This window comes from Aotus nancymaae, unplaced genomic scaffold (genome assembly GCF_030222135.1).
Source record: "Aotus nancymaae isolate 86718 unplaced genomic scaffold, 86718_ANA_hifiasm-v0.15.2.pri h1tg000015l_0, whole genome shotgun sequence".
Lineage (NCBI taxonomy): Eukaryota > Metazoa > Chordata > Mammalia > Primates > Aotidae > Aotus > Aotus nancymaae.
Window position 1 is genome coordinate 18109494 of NW_026988426.1, and position 15944 is coordinate 18125437.

Sequence of the window (15944 nt, forward strand, 5' to 3'; positions counted from 1 at the left end):
GCTAATTTTTGTATTTTTAGTAGAGACAGGGTTTCACCATGTTAGCCAGGATGGTCTTGATCTCTTGACCTGGCGATCCGCCCGCCTCGGCCTCCCAAAGTGCTGGGATTACAGGCGTGAGCCACCGTGCCCAGCCTGTTCCTTGTACATCTCCATATTGAGCATGTGCTGTGCATGCTGTTGGCTGAATGCTCCACAGTGTGTACACACAGATACACAGAACATGACCTCCTTCATGAAGGAGCCTATCATCTAAAGCAGATCAGATTCCTGTGGAGCTTGTGAAAATACACATGCAAGGCCCACTGTGGGAGTTACTGACTTACTGGGTCTAAAGTGGGTATTAGGCATCTGTGGTTTTTTAAGAGCTCTGTCTTGGTATTTAGATATGCATCTCTCATTGTAGAGCCACTAGTCAGAATAGACCAAACCAAAAACAAAAATTCAAGGCAGGCACAGGTAGGGAGTAACTGAAAGGAACAGTCATTGCAAAGCAGAAACATTAAGGAAGGTTTCCTTTAGCATTTTGACCGGTCTTCATGATGAGTTTCATTTTATCAGAGATTTAAAAGTGGGACACTTAAGGGGTGTATGGCATAAAGAAAGCTATGGAAATATATAATGTATTTCTGGGATAATAAAGGAGTTTTAATTCTGTATAAGCAGAATTTTACAGGGCAAGTAAACTCTTAGGCAACCTCTGGAAATAAAACTTGAACAGAAAGTAATGCATTTATTTTGGTACACTTTGGGTAAAAAGGAATGCTTCATTGTTATGTCTGAAGGTTTTTTAACAAGAATGATACTATATCCTTGGTGTTCTATGAACTTTTTTGTTTAATAGGTAAAATTCAGTTTTTTCAAAATGCTTTTTAACAGCAACTGTCCAGGGAAGTACCTACTAGTGCTTTTGCCCTATCCATAGTGATTTTGATTGCAGTAGATCTGGACAGGGTCCTGGCATCCTGGGGTTTTTTTCTGTTTTTGTTGTTGTTGTTTGTTTGTTTGTTTTTCAGCGCAACTGGGCCAGGTACAGTGTCTCCTGCCTGTAATCCCAACACTTTGAGAGGCTGAGGTGGGAGGATCACTTGAGACCAGGAGTTTGATAGGAGCCTGGACAACATAGCGAGAGACACCATCTCTACAAAAAATAAAAATTAAAAAATTAGCCAGGTGTGATGGCTCACCTATAGAATTAGCTACTTGGGAGGGTAAGGCAGAAGGATTATTTAAGCTCAGGAGTTCAAGGTTACAGTGAGCCATGGCTATACTACTTCACTTCAGCCTGGGTAATAAAGCAAGATCCTGTCTCTAAAAATAAATAAATGAATGAAGCAAGCAAGCAACTGGCTGCTCAAGCATCTTTTTTTAAACCTTGCCAGGTGATTCTGGTATGAATCAAGGCTTGGTTATTACTGAACAAGAGGAATTAGTATACAGAGAAATTCAAGTGAGATTTTGGCAAAGAATTTGCTGACTTTCCAAGCAATTCTAGACACATGTATTTTGATTAGTAATTTTTCTAAAAAAGTGAAACATCTGAGCCAAACTTTGTATTCCAAGAAAGCGAACAAATTAACAAATATCTTTCTCTATTAGGAAATGTATTAAAGGTAAATATGTATAGAGTGCTGTTGAGGGCAAGAGCATAGGATGCTTTGAGTTGAGGGCTAGAGATGAAAGAAAGACACTTGATAGCACAGTATTTCATTCAGCACCCTCCCTGCTCGATGACTCGCATAAGGCATTGTTATCATTGGCATGAAGCCCTCTGTTAATAGTTCTCAGGGGCAACATATACCTTAGAGATTTGAAACAGACATATGTTGCAGGTTGTGATCAGGTCTCTCAAAGATTTCTAAGTTTAAAAGTCCGTTTCAAAATCTGATTGGGGCTTTTACATTTTTTAGGAAAAAGTTTAAAACACGTTCGGGTGAAACAGTGCGCCTCGTGGACCTTCTGGAAGAAGGACTAAAACGATCCATGGACAAATTGAAGGAAAAACAAAGAGACAAGGTAATCCAAAGCCTTATTGGCATAATGTATATACTGAGCATTATAAGGAGTCAGTCCACCTAGGACAAGGTTTATATTGCTCTGATTTTATTGAATAGTAAGTTTATTTTGTGAATTGCTGAGCATTTATTTAGAAAATATAGTTCTTGGCAATTAAAAAAGACCTTGTCTTTTTCCTCCTTTGTTAATGTAGCTTAGTATCTGTGCTGCTTAACGGCAATTCCCAGTGATAGAAGAATATTGCAGACTGAAGGGGTTTGATTCTTCAACTTACATCAGAGTCTACATGCGCCAAGCTCGTTCTTTGGGAGCATTTGTAGAGTGGTTACAGCAGTCAATTCTTGCCACCCACGGCCATTGATGAACCTTCAGAGCAGGCAACATGATGGTCTTTCATAGCACCCTTAGAAATGACTATGGTTGGGTTTGTATGGAATTTGGAGGAATCCAAAATGAAGAAAAGTCAACAAGAAAAATTGGTTTTTTTGTTTGTTTGTTTTTTTAAGTTTGGAGCAGTAGAGGAGAGGTCATGCCGAGGATCCTATAACCTCTCCAGCAAGGAAAGTCATGTTTTGGAAGGAACACACTACTGTAAACAGAGGAGTAAAACTACAAAAGAAGAAACAGACTAGGATGTGATGTCACATGAAATATCCAAATGCAAAAAAAGGTTTTGAGGGAAAACTCTCTTTGAGTTTAAACAGATCACTTACAATCCAGAGAGCATGAAGGCAGGCTGTAATTATGGCTTTATCCTTTTCACTGCTCCATTTCCATTGCCAGCAAGAAGATATCTCAAATAGTTTTTCTCTGCTTCCAGTAGATAGTTTTCAAGTCTACCAAGCTGGGATCTCCAAAATAGTTTTGCCTTTTAATCCTGGTTGTATTAATATTATGCCAGTTTTGCATCGCTATAAAGAAATACCTAGGCCGGGCGCGGTGGCTCAAGCCTGTAATCCCAGCACTTTGGGAGGCCGAGGCGGGTGGATCACGAGGTCAAGAGATCGAGACCATCTTGGTCAACATGGTGAAACCCCGTCTCTACTAATACAAAAAATTAGCTGGGCATGGTGGCGCGTGCCTGTAATCCCAGCTACTCAGGAGGCTGAGGCAGGAGAATTGCCTGAACCCAGGAGGCGGAGGTTGCGGTGAGCCGAGATCGCGCCATTGCACTCCAGCCTGGGTATCAAGAGCGAAACTCCGTCTCAAAAAAAAAAAAAAAAAAAAAAAAATACCGGAGACTGGGTAATTTATAAAAGAAAAGAGGTTTAATTGGCTCATGGTACTTCTGGCTGTACGAGCATGGCACCAGTATCACTTGGCTTCTGGGGAGGCCTCAGGGCTTTTACTCATGGTGGAAGGTAAAGCGGGAGCAGTCAACTATACATGGTGAAAGCAGGAGCAAGAGAGAGTTGAGGGCGGGGGAGAAGGTGGAAGAAGGTGCCACACACTTAAATGACCAGATCTCACAAGAACTCACTATCACAAAGACAGCACCAAGCCATAAGTAATCTGTCCCAATGATCCAACTAAATCACAGGTGTAGGCACATCTGGCACAGTAGATGAAAAGTGGAAAGTTTAGTCATCTAGCCAGTTTGTTTAGTCTGCCTGTTGACAAAAATTGCTTTGGCTCTTTCATTTATTTAATCACCCCAGCTAGTATTTTTTTAAAGTTAATTTTAAATGTGTATGGTAAAATGCACAACTTGATGAATTTTTACATATTTATGCCTTACAATACCGCTCAAGATGTATTTCCATCACCCCAGAAATTTTCCTATCACTATAAATCACTTTTGCTTATTCTGGAATTTCACATAAATGAAATCACATAGTATGTGCTCTTTTCCATGTCTATCAGTAGTTCATATGTTTTTTGTTTTGTTTTGTTTTGTTTTTGAGACAGTCTCACTCTATTACTCAGGCTGGAGTGCAGTGGCAAGATCATAGCTCACTGCACCTTTACCTCCTGGGCTCATGTAATCCAGGTGATCCTTCTACCTCAGCCTCCCGAGTAGCTGGGACTATAGGCACCCGCTACTATACCCGGCTAATTTTTGTATTTTTTGTAGAGATGGGGTTTTGCCATGTTGCCCAGGCTGGAACTCCTGGGCTCAAGCAATTTACCCACCTTGGCCTCCCAAAGTGCTAGGATTAGAGGCATGAACCACCACACCCAGCTGTAGTTCATTTGTTTTTATTGCTGCATATTCTGTTATATGAAGGTGCCACATTTTGTTTACCCATTCTCCTATTGGTGGACATTAGGATTATTTCCAGTTATTGGCTGTTCAGAATACAAAGCTATTTTGAACATTATTGTTGAAGCCCTTTTAGAGGTACATGTGCTTTTTCTTTTGGATATATATCTAGAAATGGCATTGCTGGGTTGTAGGATTGTCTTGTGCTTCACTTTATTAAAAAAATTGCCAAGGAGAAAGTGGTGACTGTTGTATACTCCCACTACTAACATATGAGAGTTTCATTGTACCATATGTTTACCAACATTGGTGTATTAGTCAGGGTTCCCTAGAGGGACAGGACTAATAGGATAGATATATGTAAGGGGAGGTTTATTAAGTATTAACTTACATGATCTCGAGGTCCCACAATAGGCTTTCTGTAAGCTGAGGAGCAAGGAGAGCCCCAAAACTGAAGAACTTGGAGTCAGATGTTCCAGGGTAGGAAGTATCCAGCACAGGAGAAAGATACAGGTTGGGAGACTAGGCCAGTCTCTCCTTTTCACTTTTTTCTCCCTACTTTATATTCGCTAGCAGCTGATTAGATGGTGCCTACCCAACTAAGGTTGGGTCTGCCCTTCCCAGCGCACTGGCTCAAATGTTAATCTCCCTTGGAAACACTCGCAAAGACACACCAAGATCAATACTTTGTATCCTTCAGTCTAATCAAGTTAACAGTATTAACCATCACAATTGGCTTAGTCACTGTTTTTTATTTTTGCTTTTCTGATGAGTGTGTAGTGATTTATTGTGGTTAAAATTTGCATTCCTCTGATTAATAATGATATTGACCACCTTTTCTTTATTTTTATTTATTGTTTTAAGACAGAATCTCAGTCTGTCACCCAGGCTGGAGTGCAGTGGCATGATCTCGGCTTACTGCAACCTCCGCCTCCCAGGTTCAAGTGAGTCTCCTGCCTCAGCCTCCTGAGTAGCTGGGACTACAGGCACATGGCAACACACCAGGCTAATTTTTGTATTGCTTGTAAAGATGAGGTTTTACCATGTTGGCCAGGCTGGTCTCAAACCCCTGGAACCAGCAATCTGCCTGCCTCAGGTTCCAAAAGTGCTGGGATTATAGGTGTGAGCCACCGTGCCTAGCCTGACTACCTTTTCTTAAGCTTATTGATCATCTAGATAACTTTCTCTTGTGAAGAATCTGTTAAGTGTTTTGCTTATTTATCATTATTATTTTGCTTTAGACAATCAATATTTATACATTTTTGCCCATTCCTGCAGTTTTTTGTTTGTTTGTTTGTTTGTTTTAAGGAGATAGGGTTTCACTATATTGGCCGGGCTGGTCTCAAACTCCTGACCTTGTGATCCACCCACCTCGCCCTCTCAAAGTGCTGGCATTACAGGCATGAGCCACCGCACCCGGCCTCCTGCAGTTGTTTTGATTCCATGTGAGATTATTTTTTATCAGTCTGAAGGTCTTTATTTTATTTTATTTTGCATAGGTCTGCTGGGGTGACAGATTCTTTCAGATTTTTCCATTGTTCAAAAATGTCTTTATGTTGCCTTCAGTTTTGAACAATGTTTTTATTGAGTATAGAATTCTAGTTTGGCAGCTGTTTTTCAGCATTTTTAGAGATGATATTCCACAGAACTGGAGAGGACCAGTGGGGCTGGGGGGAGGAAATAAATAAAAATGATATTCCATTGTTTTTCAGCTACCATAGTTTCCTTTGAAAATCAGTTGCAAGTTTCATTGTTTCTCCTTTGAAAGTATGTATCTTTCACACTTTTTTTAGTATTTTTCTTAGGCCTTATTTTCAGTACTTTGACTAAGAAATGCGTAAGTGTGGTTTGGGGAGTCATTTTTGTTTTTACCCTGTGGGGCCTGCTGAGCTTCCTAAATCTGTGGGTTGAGTTCTTTCATCAGGTTAGGAAAATTCTTGGCCATATCTCTTGAAATACTACTACTTTTCCTCATTCTGTTATTTTTGGAACTCCAAGTACATAATGTTAGAACTTGTGACTGTATCTCATGTGTTTCTTATGCTCTGATTCATTTTTTTTCTCTTCTTTATTTTGAATATTTTCTACTTCAGATACTATATTTTGATATTCTGTGCTTAAGGTATTTCTTGAAATTTTTCATCTTTTCATCCAGGTTTCTTCCTCTTTTCCTTTTAATTTTTTGAACATGTTAGTCTTAAACATTTTGAAACAGTTTTAGGCTTAAAAAAGTTGCAAGAGGCTGGGCGCAGTGGCTCACTCCTGTAATCCCAGCACTTTGGGAGGCCGAGGCGGGAGGATCATGAGGTCAGGAGATCGAGACCATCCTGGCCAACGTGGTGAAACCCTGTCTCTACTAAAAATAATTAAAATTAGCTGGGTGTGGTAGCACGCGCCTGTAGTCCCAGCTGTTCAGGAGACTGAGGCAGGAGAATTGCTTGAACCCGGGAGGCAGAGGGTGCAGTGAGCTGAGGTTGCGCCACTGCACTCCAGCCTGGCACCTGGTGACGGAGTGAGACTCTCTCAAAAAAAAAAAAAAAAAAAAGTTGCAAGATAGTACAAAGAATTTTATATCTTTCATTTAATATCCCCAGATACTAATATCCTTCATAGCTATATAGTATGATTTTCAAAATCAGGAAATTAACATTGATACAATACCATTAACTAATTTGCAGTCCTTATTCTGGTGGCACAGTTGGTGTCATCACTAATGTCCTTTTTCTAGTCTAAGATCCAGTCCAAGATAACATAGTACAATTAGTTATCAAGTCTCCTCTTTAATCTGGGCAGTTCTTTGGTCTGTCTTTGACTTTCATGACCTTTGACACTTATGAAGTCTGCTGGTCAGTTACTATTTTTGGAATATCATTTAGTTGGATTTGTCTGATACTGCCTCCTGTTCCGTTACATTCTGTTTCCAGGTTATAGAGTCTTGTAAGTCTTATGAGTTGTACTCTGTTTCCAGGTTATACAGTCTTCTAAGAATCGATGCATATGATGTTGATAAGCTTTATGATTAGTAATATTAATTTTGATCTCTTTGGTAAGATGATAGTGTCATTTTTTTCCGCTGTAAAGTTAGTATTTTCCCCTTTTATCATTAATAAGTATAAGTAGCTTCATCTTAAACAATTTCAGACTTTAAAGTTGGTATTGTCTTTTTTCTTTTGTTTCTGTTGTCTTGATTCTCTCATAGCCCTTTGTACTCCCCCTCCTTAGTATTTGGTCATTTCATCTTGCTCTTTTATCTTTTTTCCCCCCAAGAGATAGGGGTCTCACTCTGTTGTCCAGGCTGGTCTCAAACTCCTGGCTTCAAGTGATCCTTCTGCCTCAGCCTCCCAAGTAGCTGCTGCATTACAGGCACGAACAATTACACCTGGCTCATCTTGCTTTTTTAGGAAACTATTTGTTACTGGGTGCTGGGCATTATGAAGGGAAAATCACAAGGATTCTGGCTGAGGTTATTTCCCTCCAGAGACTGTTAAGTTTTCTTCTAGCCAGCAGATAGCATACCAGCTGATTAACGTGACCCTGTTGATACTGGTTTTATGCTTCTTTAGGGTTGAACTACTTAAATTTTACCTTTATGCCTAGAGTGAAGTCCTTACTCCTAAAATACGGCCCTCTGGCCATATTTCAATGGTGTGTGTACTAATGCTCTTCCATTTTGCTGCTGTGGGAGTGCCCAGTGTGACACAGCTGCTGAAATCACTGCTTTAGCTCTTTACTTGCTCTGTCCTCATAGATTTTTTGGAGTCTTGCCTTGTCCATAGCAGCCATATGACATTTTGAAAGAAATTTGTTCACAGAGTCTTTGACTCCTCTGTGACTCCTTCCTTTTGGGGATTTTGGCCTTGCTTGTTTAGCAGCCCCATATTTTAAACTCTTCTCACCCCAGTAAGACCACTTCTTTCTGCTTGGGTTCTGTCCTCCTTGTCCACTATGTAGGGATGTGAAAAATGCCCTTAGGGAAAAAACAAGTGAGCATGGACTCATTCCCTATTCCCTATGTTTTCCTTCTTCCAAGAACTAGAGCCCCGTCAACTTTGCTTGTGTTGATGCTCTCTATTGATTTCAAACAGTTGTTTCATATGTTTAACCCAGCTTTTAAATAGTTGCTTTTGGTAGAATGGTTAGTCTGCTGCAAGGTACTCTGTCATGGCCAGAAGCAAAATCCTTAATTATTTACTTGTGGCCTAATATTGCTTTAGAATACTTGAGCAAATATTAGCAAAATAGTGAATAAGTTTTTTCATCTACTCTTTTTTTTTTTTTTGAGACGGAGTTTCGCTCTTGTTACCCAGGCTGGAGTGCAATGGCGCGATCTCGGCTCACCGCAACCTCCGCCTCCTGGGTTCAGGCAATTCTCCTGCCTCAGCCTCCTGAGTAGCTGGGATTACAGGCACGCGCCACCATGCCCAGCTAATTTTTTGTATTAGTAGAGACAGGGTTTCACCATGTTGACCAGGATGGTCTCGACCTCTTGACCTCGTGATCCACCTGCCTCGGCTTCCCAAAGTGCTGGGATTACAGGCTTGAGCCACCGCGCCCAGCCTTCATCTACTCTTAATACATCCTTGATTTCAATTAATTACTTAACCCAAATTTTTTATTTGTATTTTTCTGTGTTACTGTGTTTCTTATAACTTCATAATGTTCATAGTATAAAGTGGATATAAACTAATAATTGATGCTTCTGGTTTCATATCTACTGAATACATCGGAAAAAGGTATTTATGCTGACATTTTACAAATTCAGTTTCTCATAGAAACATTCTTCATTGTGCATAATGCATTTTATATTTTCATTATTTTCTTTGTACGTTAGCCCATGTCCTGCCTCAGTGTCAACGTTTATTAAAGTTTATTGATAAAAGAATATCATTAGATGTTCCCTACCCCAGTCTTATGCCTGTGAGCCACCAGGGCAAAAGCAGCAGTCAGTAAGCTATGAAATATTGTTTTGTTTTTCCCAAAGGTCTTAACTGCAGAGGAACTGAATGCTGCTCAGACATCTGTTGCTTATGGCTGTATCAAATATGCTGACCTTTCCCATAACCGGTTGAATGACTACATCTTCTCCTTTGACAAAATGCTAGATGACAGAGGAAATACAGCTGCTTACTTGTTGTATGCCTTCACTAGAATCAGGTAATTATGGGTAGACATTGTTTTATTTTGAATCAAATGAAAAGCATGTTACTCCAAAAATTTTTTTTTCTTTTTCTTTTTTTTTTTTTTTTAAATGAAACAGGGTATTGATCTCAAATGATCTTAGCCTCCTGAGTAGCTGAGATTACTGATGTACCACCATTACACCTGACTCTAAGATGGTTTTTTTTTTTTTTTTGAGACGGAGTTGCACTCTGTTGCCCAGGCTAAAAGAGCAATGGTGCGATCTTGGCTCACTGCAACCTCTGCCTCCCAGGTTCAAGTGATTCTCCTGCCTCAGCCTCCCCAGTAGCTGGGATTACAGGTATCCACCACCATGCCCAGCTAACTTTTGTATTATTAGTAGAGACAGGGTTTTATCATGCTGGTGAGGCAGGTCTCGAACTCTGGACCTCAAGTGATCTGCCCACCTTGGCCTCCCAAAGTGCTGAGATTACAGGCATGAGCCATCACACCCAGCCTAGAATGGTTATTTTTTTGTTGTTTAGATTTATTTTTCTGTCTACAAGTATCTTTGGAAATATATCCTCTTTTAGAATTGCAAGTTATCCCAGAATCCCTAAACCTGGCTCTAATTGCACTTGCCAATATTCTCCTAGATGCTCTGTGTTTAAATATCTGGGAAATGTCAGCTGATCCCCTAAAAGAATTACATTTCCATTTTTAGTATTATGAAATGCTTTAGGTCAGGTTATTAGTTTTGCCTAATAGTATGCCCTATAATAAAATACTTCATTTTTATAGGAACTTCTTTATAGTTGGTGATAATTTCTGATTTACATGAATCACTTCTTAGTACATGTTTTCGAGTGGAGAACAAGTGTGCCTAAGAAAAGGGAAGAGTGATGGTTGCCTGATGATTTTTTCTTTTAAGGTCTATTGCACGTCTGGCCAATATTGATGAAGAAATGCTCCAAAAAGCTGCTCGAGAAACCAAGATTCTTTTGGATCATGAGAAGGAATGGAAACTAGGCCGATGCATTTTACGGTTCCCTGAGATTCTGCAAAAGATTTTAGATGACTTACTTCTCCACACTCTCTGTGATTATATATATGAGCTGGCAACTACTTTCACAGAGTTCTATGATAGCTGCTATTGTGTGGAGAAAGATAGACAGACTGGTGAGTGTCTTTTTTTTTTCCTAAGAGACATGGATCTTTGCTCTGTCCCTTGGACTGGAGTGCAGTGCTGAAGTCATAGCTCACTGCAGCCTCAAACTTCTGGCCTTAAGTGGTTCTCCCACTTGAGCCTCCCAAATGGCTGGAATTACACGTGTGAGCTACTGTACCCAGCTCCAAGTGTCTCATTCAGTAGCCATATTGGGGATGGGTGCCATCAAGGCATTTGAATTGTGTAGGAGTGGTTTTCAGGTTTATTTTATTCATGGAAACTTCCCCTTTTTCCCTAACAGTTGCATAGTGATTTATATCATATAAAAGGATGAAATTTGAAGTAGCACTTTAAACCAGAAATGGGAATTGTGCCCAGTTAGTCTGTTTTTCTACCATCAGGCACATGAGATGGAACCTTAGGACTCCAAAGAAAACATTTGGAAGATTACTGAGAGTAGGACATTGCCAACAAACAGTGTGTTTGTGGGTCCCAGAAGGAATCTTTGAGTGTTTTTGATAATGGAAACGTTGAAAACAATTGTTATCTTTTCTTACCTTAGGCTCTCTGCTGTCTGTCGTATTACATAGTTAATGAAGTTGACTGAATTAATGTATTATAAGGCAAATAGGCATTTGTTAGAGTCATGCCTGAGAACTGAAACTTTATTAGGGAAAAAAAATCACCAATATGTTAATAAGGTTTATAGTTATTTCAGACTGTTAGGAAAAATTTTTTTGAAAAGTAAAATTTGCTGTTCGAATCATTGCTGACCTCATAGCTCTTAATAGTCAAAAACAATTTTTTTTTTTTAACAGAAATGCCTTTATTTTTAAATTGTCTTCATAGTTTAAGGTAAAAGATTCTAGTTAAAACCCAAAAACATCTGTGGGTTGGGCTATGCACTTCTAACTAAAATTTGCAAGTAATATAGATTCTTTAATAATGATTTTCAAAAAGGAAAACAAGTTAATAAACAGCTTTTTTTGGTCTTTTCAGGAAAAATATTGAAGGTGAACATGTGGCGTATGCTGTTATGTGAAGCAGTAGCTGCTGTCATGGCCAAGGGGTTCGATATCCTGGGAATAAAACCTGTCCAGAGGATGTAATCCTTCTTAGGTTTGAACACTGTGTGTTTTTACCAAAGTGGCCATTGGCACTGTTTGCTTTTTTACAATCATGTGGACACAAGCATAAGTAAAGAAAATTTGTCAACTATGCAAAATGTGGTTTTTAATCTCTAACAACTAGAATTCTAAAAAGAAAAAAAATCGCTTTCACAAATATGCTTATATCTTGCTGAGCATTAAACCAAAATGGCTTTTATGGATGCCATGAAATAACAGGATTTGTGCACCACAGTAAGAGTGTATTGACTTGGCAGGAACGTTTCATTAATTTTAATTAGATAAGGAATTCCATTTATTGATCCTGAAAAGACTGACTTGGCAGGAATGTTTTATTAATTTTAATTAGATAAGGAATTCCATTTATTGACCCTGAAAAGGCCCCAAGAACTTTACACATCTTCATTGTTCCATTCATGTCTCATTTCATTGTTCTGTGAGAGATATTTATCCCTGTTTTATAAGTAACAAAACTTGAGACTGCACAGAGATAAGTAACTTGCCCTGGATTGCTCAGCAACAAAATATGCATGTTTAAAATCCCAAATTCTTCTGTGGATACTCTCAAAAATAAATAAAATCCCAAATTCAGGCTTTTTCCATTTTAAGAAACGATAACCCTGGCAATATAACAAATCTGGGTTAAGGGGAAGGGGGCAAGGCAATATAGACTGGAAATTTTCCTGAAGCTCAAGATTAACTCTTAACATCTTATTGGCCGTATGCCAATCCTAGTTGCAAAGGAGGGTAGAAACCTAGCGTGAATGTCCAGGCTAAGGATTGCCATGATTTCCTTAGACCAGTCATGATTCATCCCCCAGGCAAGGCATATTGTCTCATTTCATGAAATTGGAGTCCTTGTAAAACAGGACAGAATGTGGAGATTGGTAGTGGCAGCAAGAGAGGTTTTGCGGTCAACTCCACACGCTAATTATTGAGTTGGCAGTTACTGGAATCTGCCAATACAAATTAAAAATATACAAATGAAATGGGATGGCCAGGCGTCGTGGCTCACGCCTGTAATCCAAGCACTTTGGAGGCCAAGGCAGGTGGATCACCTGAGGTCGGGAGTTCAAGACCAGCCTGACCAACGTGGTGAAACCCTGTCTTAAAAAAATATAATTAATTAAATAAATATTTTAAAAATGAAATGAGATTGCATGTAAAGCCAACACAATAAAAAATGAATGCTTAATAAGCATGAATCGTATCATACTATGCTGTTTCTAAAAGTCTACAAGCTTACAGGAACCTTAGAGAGGATCTTAATGAGTCATAATAATAGCTTCCATTCACAAACAAACTGGTATGTATAAGTCTATCGTGTCCACATTAGATCACTGCTCCCTCCAACAAACATGGGGAGGCTAAGCAGTTTCCTCTACTAACTGCAAAGACAGTCCACCTAGACTATTGAGCCCAGGAGTCAAAAGACTTGGGAGATTTTATGAATTAAAAACAGGATTCAGTGAGGTGGAGGAGAAAATGATGAAAGACTAGGGGAGTATGTTAAATTAACCAAAGGTCATGATAAGTTCATACACTGGAATATCTCAGATTCCTGAGACCATAACTATATCTTTGAAACATTGTTTTACCATAATTATATATAAATACCATTTGATAATGTAGATAATATCAGAAATCTTTCCTTAGGAATAGTATAGTTCTGATTCTCCTGTTTGTTTTTAGAGACGAAGTCTTGGTCTGTTTTCCAGGCTGGAGTGCAATGGTGCCTTTTTTTTTTTTTTTTGAGACAAAGTCTCAGTGCCCAGGCTGGAGTGCAGTGGTGCAATATCTTGGCTCACTGCAACCTCCACTTCCCAGGTTCAGGCGATTCTTGTGTCTCAGCCTCCCAAGTAGCTGGGACTACAAGCGCGCACTACCATGCCTGGCTAATGTTTTGTATTTTTAGTAGAGACATGGTTTCACCATGTTGGCCAGGCTGTTCTCAAACTGCTAACCTCAGGTGATCCGCGCACCTTAGCCTCCCACAGTGCTGAGATTATAGGCGTGAGTCACTGTGCCCAGCCATTCACCGTAACTCTTGGGCGCAAGTGATCCTCCAGCTTCAGCCTCTGTAGTAGCTATGACTGTGAGTGTGCTGATTAGCCTGTTATTTATTTATTTATTTACTTACTTACTAATTTATTTTTTGAGACAGTCTCTCTCTGTCACCCAGGCTGGAGTGCAGTGGCGCAATCTCAGCTCGCTGCAACCTTCACTTCCCAGGTTCAGGCAATTCTCTTGCCTCAGTCTCCCAAGTAGCTGGGACTACAGGTGTGTGCCACCACGCCCAGCTTATTTTTTGTACTTTGAGTAGAGACGGGGTTTCACCGTGTTAGCCAGGATGATCTCGATCTCCTGACCTTCTGATCCGCCCGCCTCAGCCTCCCAAAGTGCTGGGATTACAGGCATGAGCTACAGTGCCCGGCCTAGCCTGTTTTTAATGTGCTAGCCTTTGGAAAAACAAAGCCAATTTGACTTCAGGTAATCCTTAATCTTATTTAAGCCTGTAGGCCTTTGTGACTCTCAAACTTGCCTTCACTTGACCTCTAAAAAAAGTCAAAATAATTTTTTATTGGTTAATAGAAAAAATACGCTTTTCAGATGTTCATTCATTTATCCTAACGAATGATCTTTTCTGTGACCTCAAGCTTATTTACTGCATTCTAGGAAATTACTGTACTGTATATCAATAGCTCTAAACACCATCGATTGCAATATACTATTGTTTTGCACTACTAAAAAAAGAACTTGATCAACTTTTAAACTGATAGAACATTTGTCTAAGTTAGAATTTTAATTTCACATGTACTGAAGTCTTTTAGACTTTTATCATGTATCACTTATGTGCAAACTTAGCAGAGGAAAACACAACTGAAGTAAATTGGTTAAAATACTCCCAAAACTTACCAGTCCTCTCTTTTGAGACACTTTTTGATGCTGTCATTAACATCTGTCTTTTCTAGACAATATCATCCTCTATGCTATCAAAAACATTGATGATGCAGTGTTTTGATGTTCCACTGTAGTTCCCAGGATTATTATCTGAGTCCTGATATTCATGTGAAGACAGTGATGACTGTCACAGCCATCATCTGTGAGATGCATTGCAATTTCAGAAATGTTAAAATGTACATCCCAAAGTTGATTAAACACAATAGTGTGAGGAATGAGGAAAATTAAGTTGGTAGGAAAAAGTTTGACCTGGTATGGTCCAGTGTCTCTACATAAATATAAATTTTCCACATCCCATTCTTTAATTTACAGAATTAAATTAATTTACAGACCCGTTTGCTGAGCTAATCTATTTCTTAGGTCTCTACTCAGTGCTCTTCCAGACATAGGACTGCCTGAAGCCTTCCATCATCCAAAGATACCTGGTTTGCCAGAATTCAGTTATTCTCCCCAATCCCAACCCCCACTGAGAATTCTGTGCCAATCTCACTGCCATTGGCACTTCATAGGGCCAGTGGAATGACATTTAAAGTCCAAAAGTGGAGGAAACTGTTAATCAAGACCTCTATATTCAGCAAAGCTGTTCTTCAAAAATGAAGATGGTATTAAGATGTTTCCCAATAAACAAAAAGTTTGTCACTAGGAGACCATCCTTACAAGAAATGCTAAATGTTGAAATGTAAGGACCCTAGACTAACAAAATAACACAAATAACATCAATAAAGGTAAGTACATAAAAAGTGTAAAAGATTATAAAATCAAGTATATAAAAGTATAAAAATTAACAGTAATGTATTTTTTTTTTTTTTTTTTTTTGAGACGGAGTTTCACTCTTGATACCCAGGCTGGAGCGCAATGGCGCGATCTCGGCTCACCGCAATCTCCGCTTCCTGGGTTCAGGCAATTCTCCTGCCTCAGCCTCCTGAGTAGCTGGGATTACAGGCACGCGCCACTGTGCCCAGCTAATTTTTTGTATTAGTAGAGACGGGGTTTCACCATGTTGACCAGGATGGTCTCGATCTCTTGACCTCGTGATCCACCCGCCTCGGCCTCCCAAAGTGCTGGGATTACAGGCTTGAGCCACCGCGCCCGGCTGTATTTTTTATTTGTAACTTTTTTCTTACTTAAAAGGCAACTGTGGAGATGGGTGTGGTGGCATAGGCCCTGTAGTATCAGCTGTTCAGGAGACTGAGGTGGGAAGACTGCTTGAATTCAGGAGTTTGAGGCTGTTGTGTGCTATGATCACCTCTATAAATAACCACTGCACTCCAGCCTGGGCAACATAATGAGACCTCATCTCTAAAAAATAAAAATTTTTAAAAATTAAAAGGGCAACTGCATAAATCTATGT

General features: G+C 39.5%; 1 protein-coding gene across 1 annotated transcript in view; it reads left to right on the forward strand.

The window, feature by feature from the left end:
* The window catches only part of RARS1 (arginyl-tRNA synthetase 1), a 34455-nt gene extending 22732 nt beyond the window's left edge, over window positions 1-11723 (forward strand). Inside the window, exons 12-15 of the mRNA XM_012461105.3 lie at window positions 1911-2016; window positions 9201-9373; window positions 10269-10516; window positions 11505-11723. Coding sequence (XP_012316528.1) covers window positions 1911-2016; window positions 9201-9373; window positions 10269-10516; window positions 11505-11614 — 637 coding nt within the window. The 3' untranslated portion in view covers window positions 11615-11723. The remainder of the gene's footprint in view (window positions 1-1910; window positions 2017-9200; window positions 9374-10268; window positions 10517-11504) is intronic.
* The last annotated feature ends 4221 nt before the right edge of the window (window positions 11724-15944 follow it).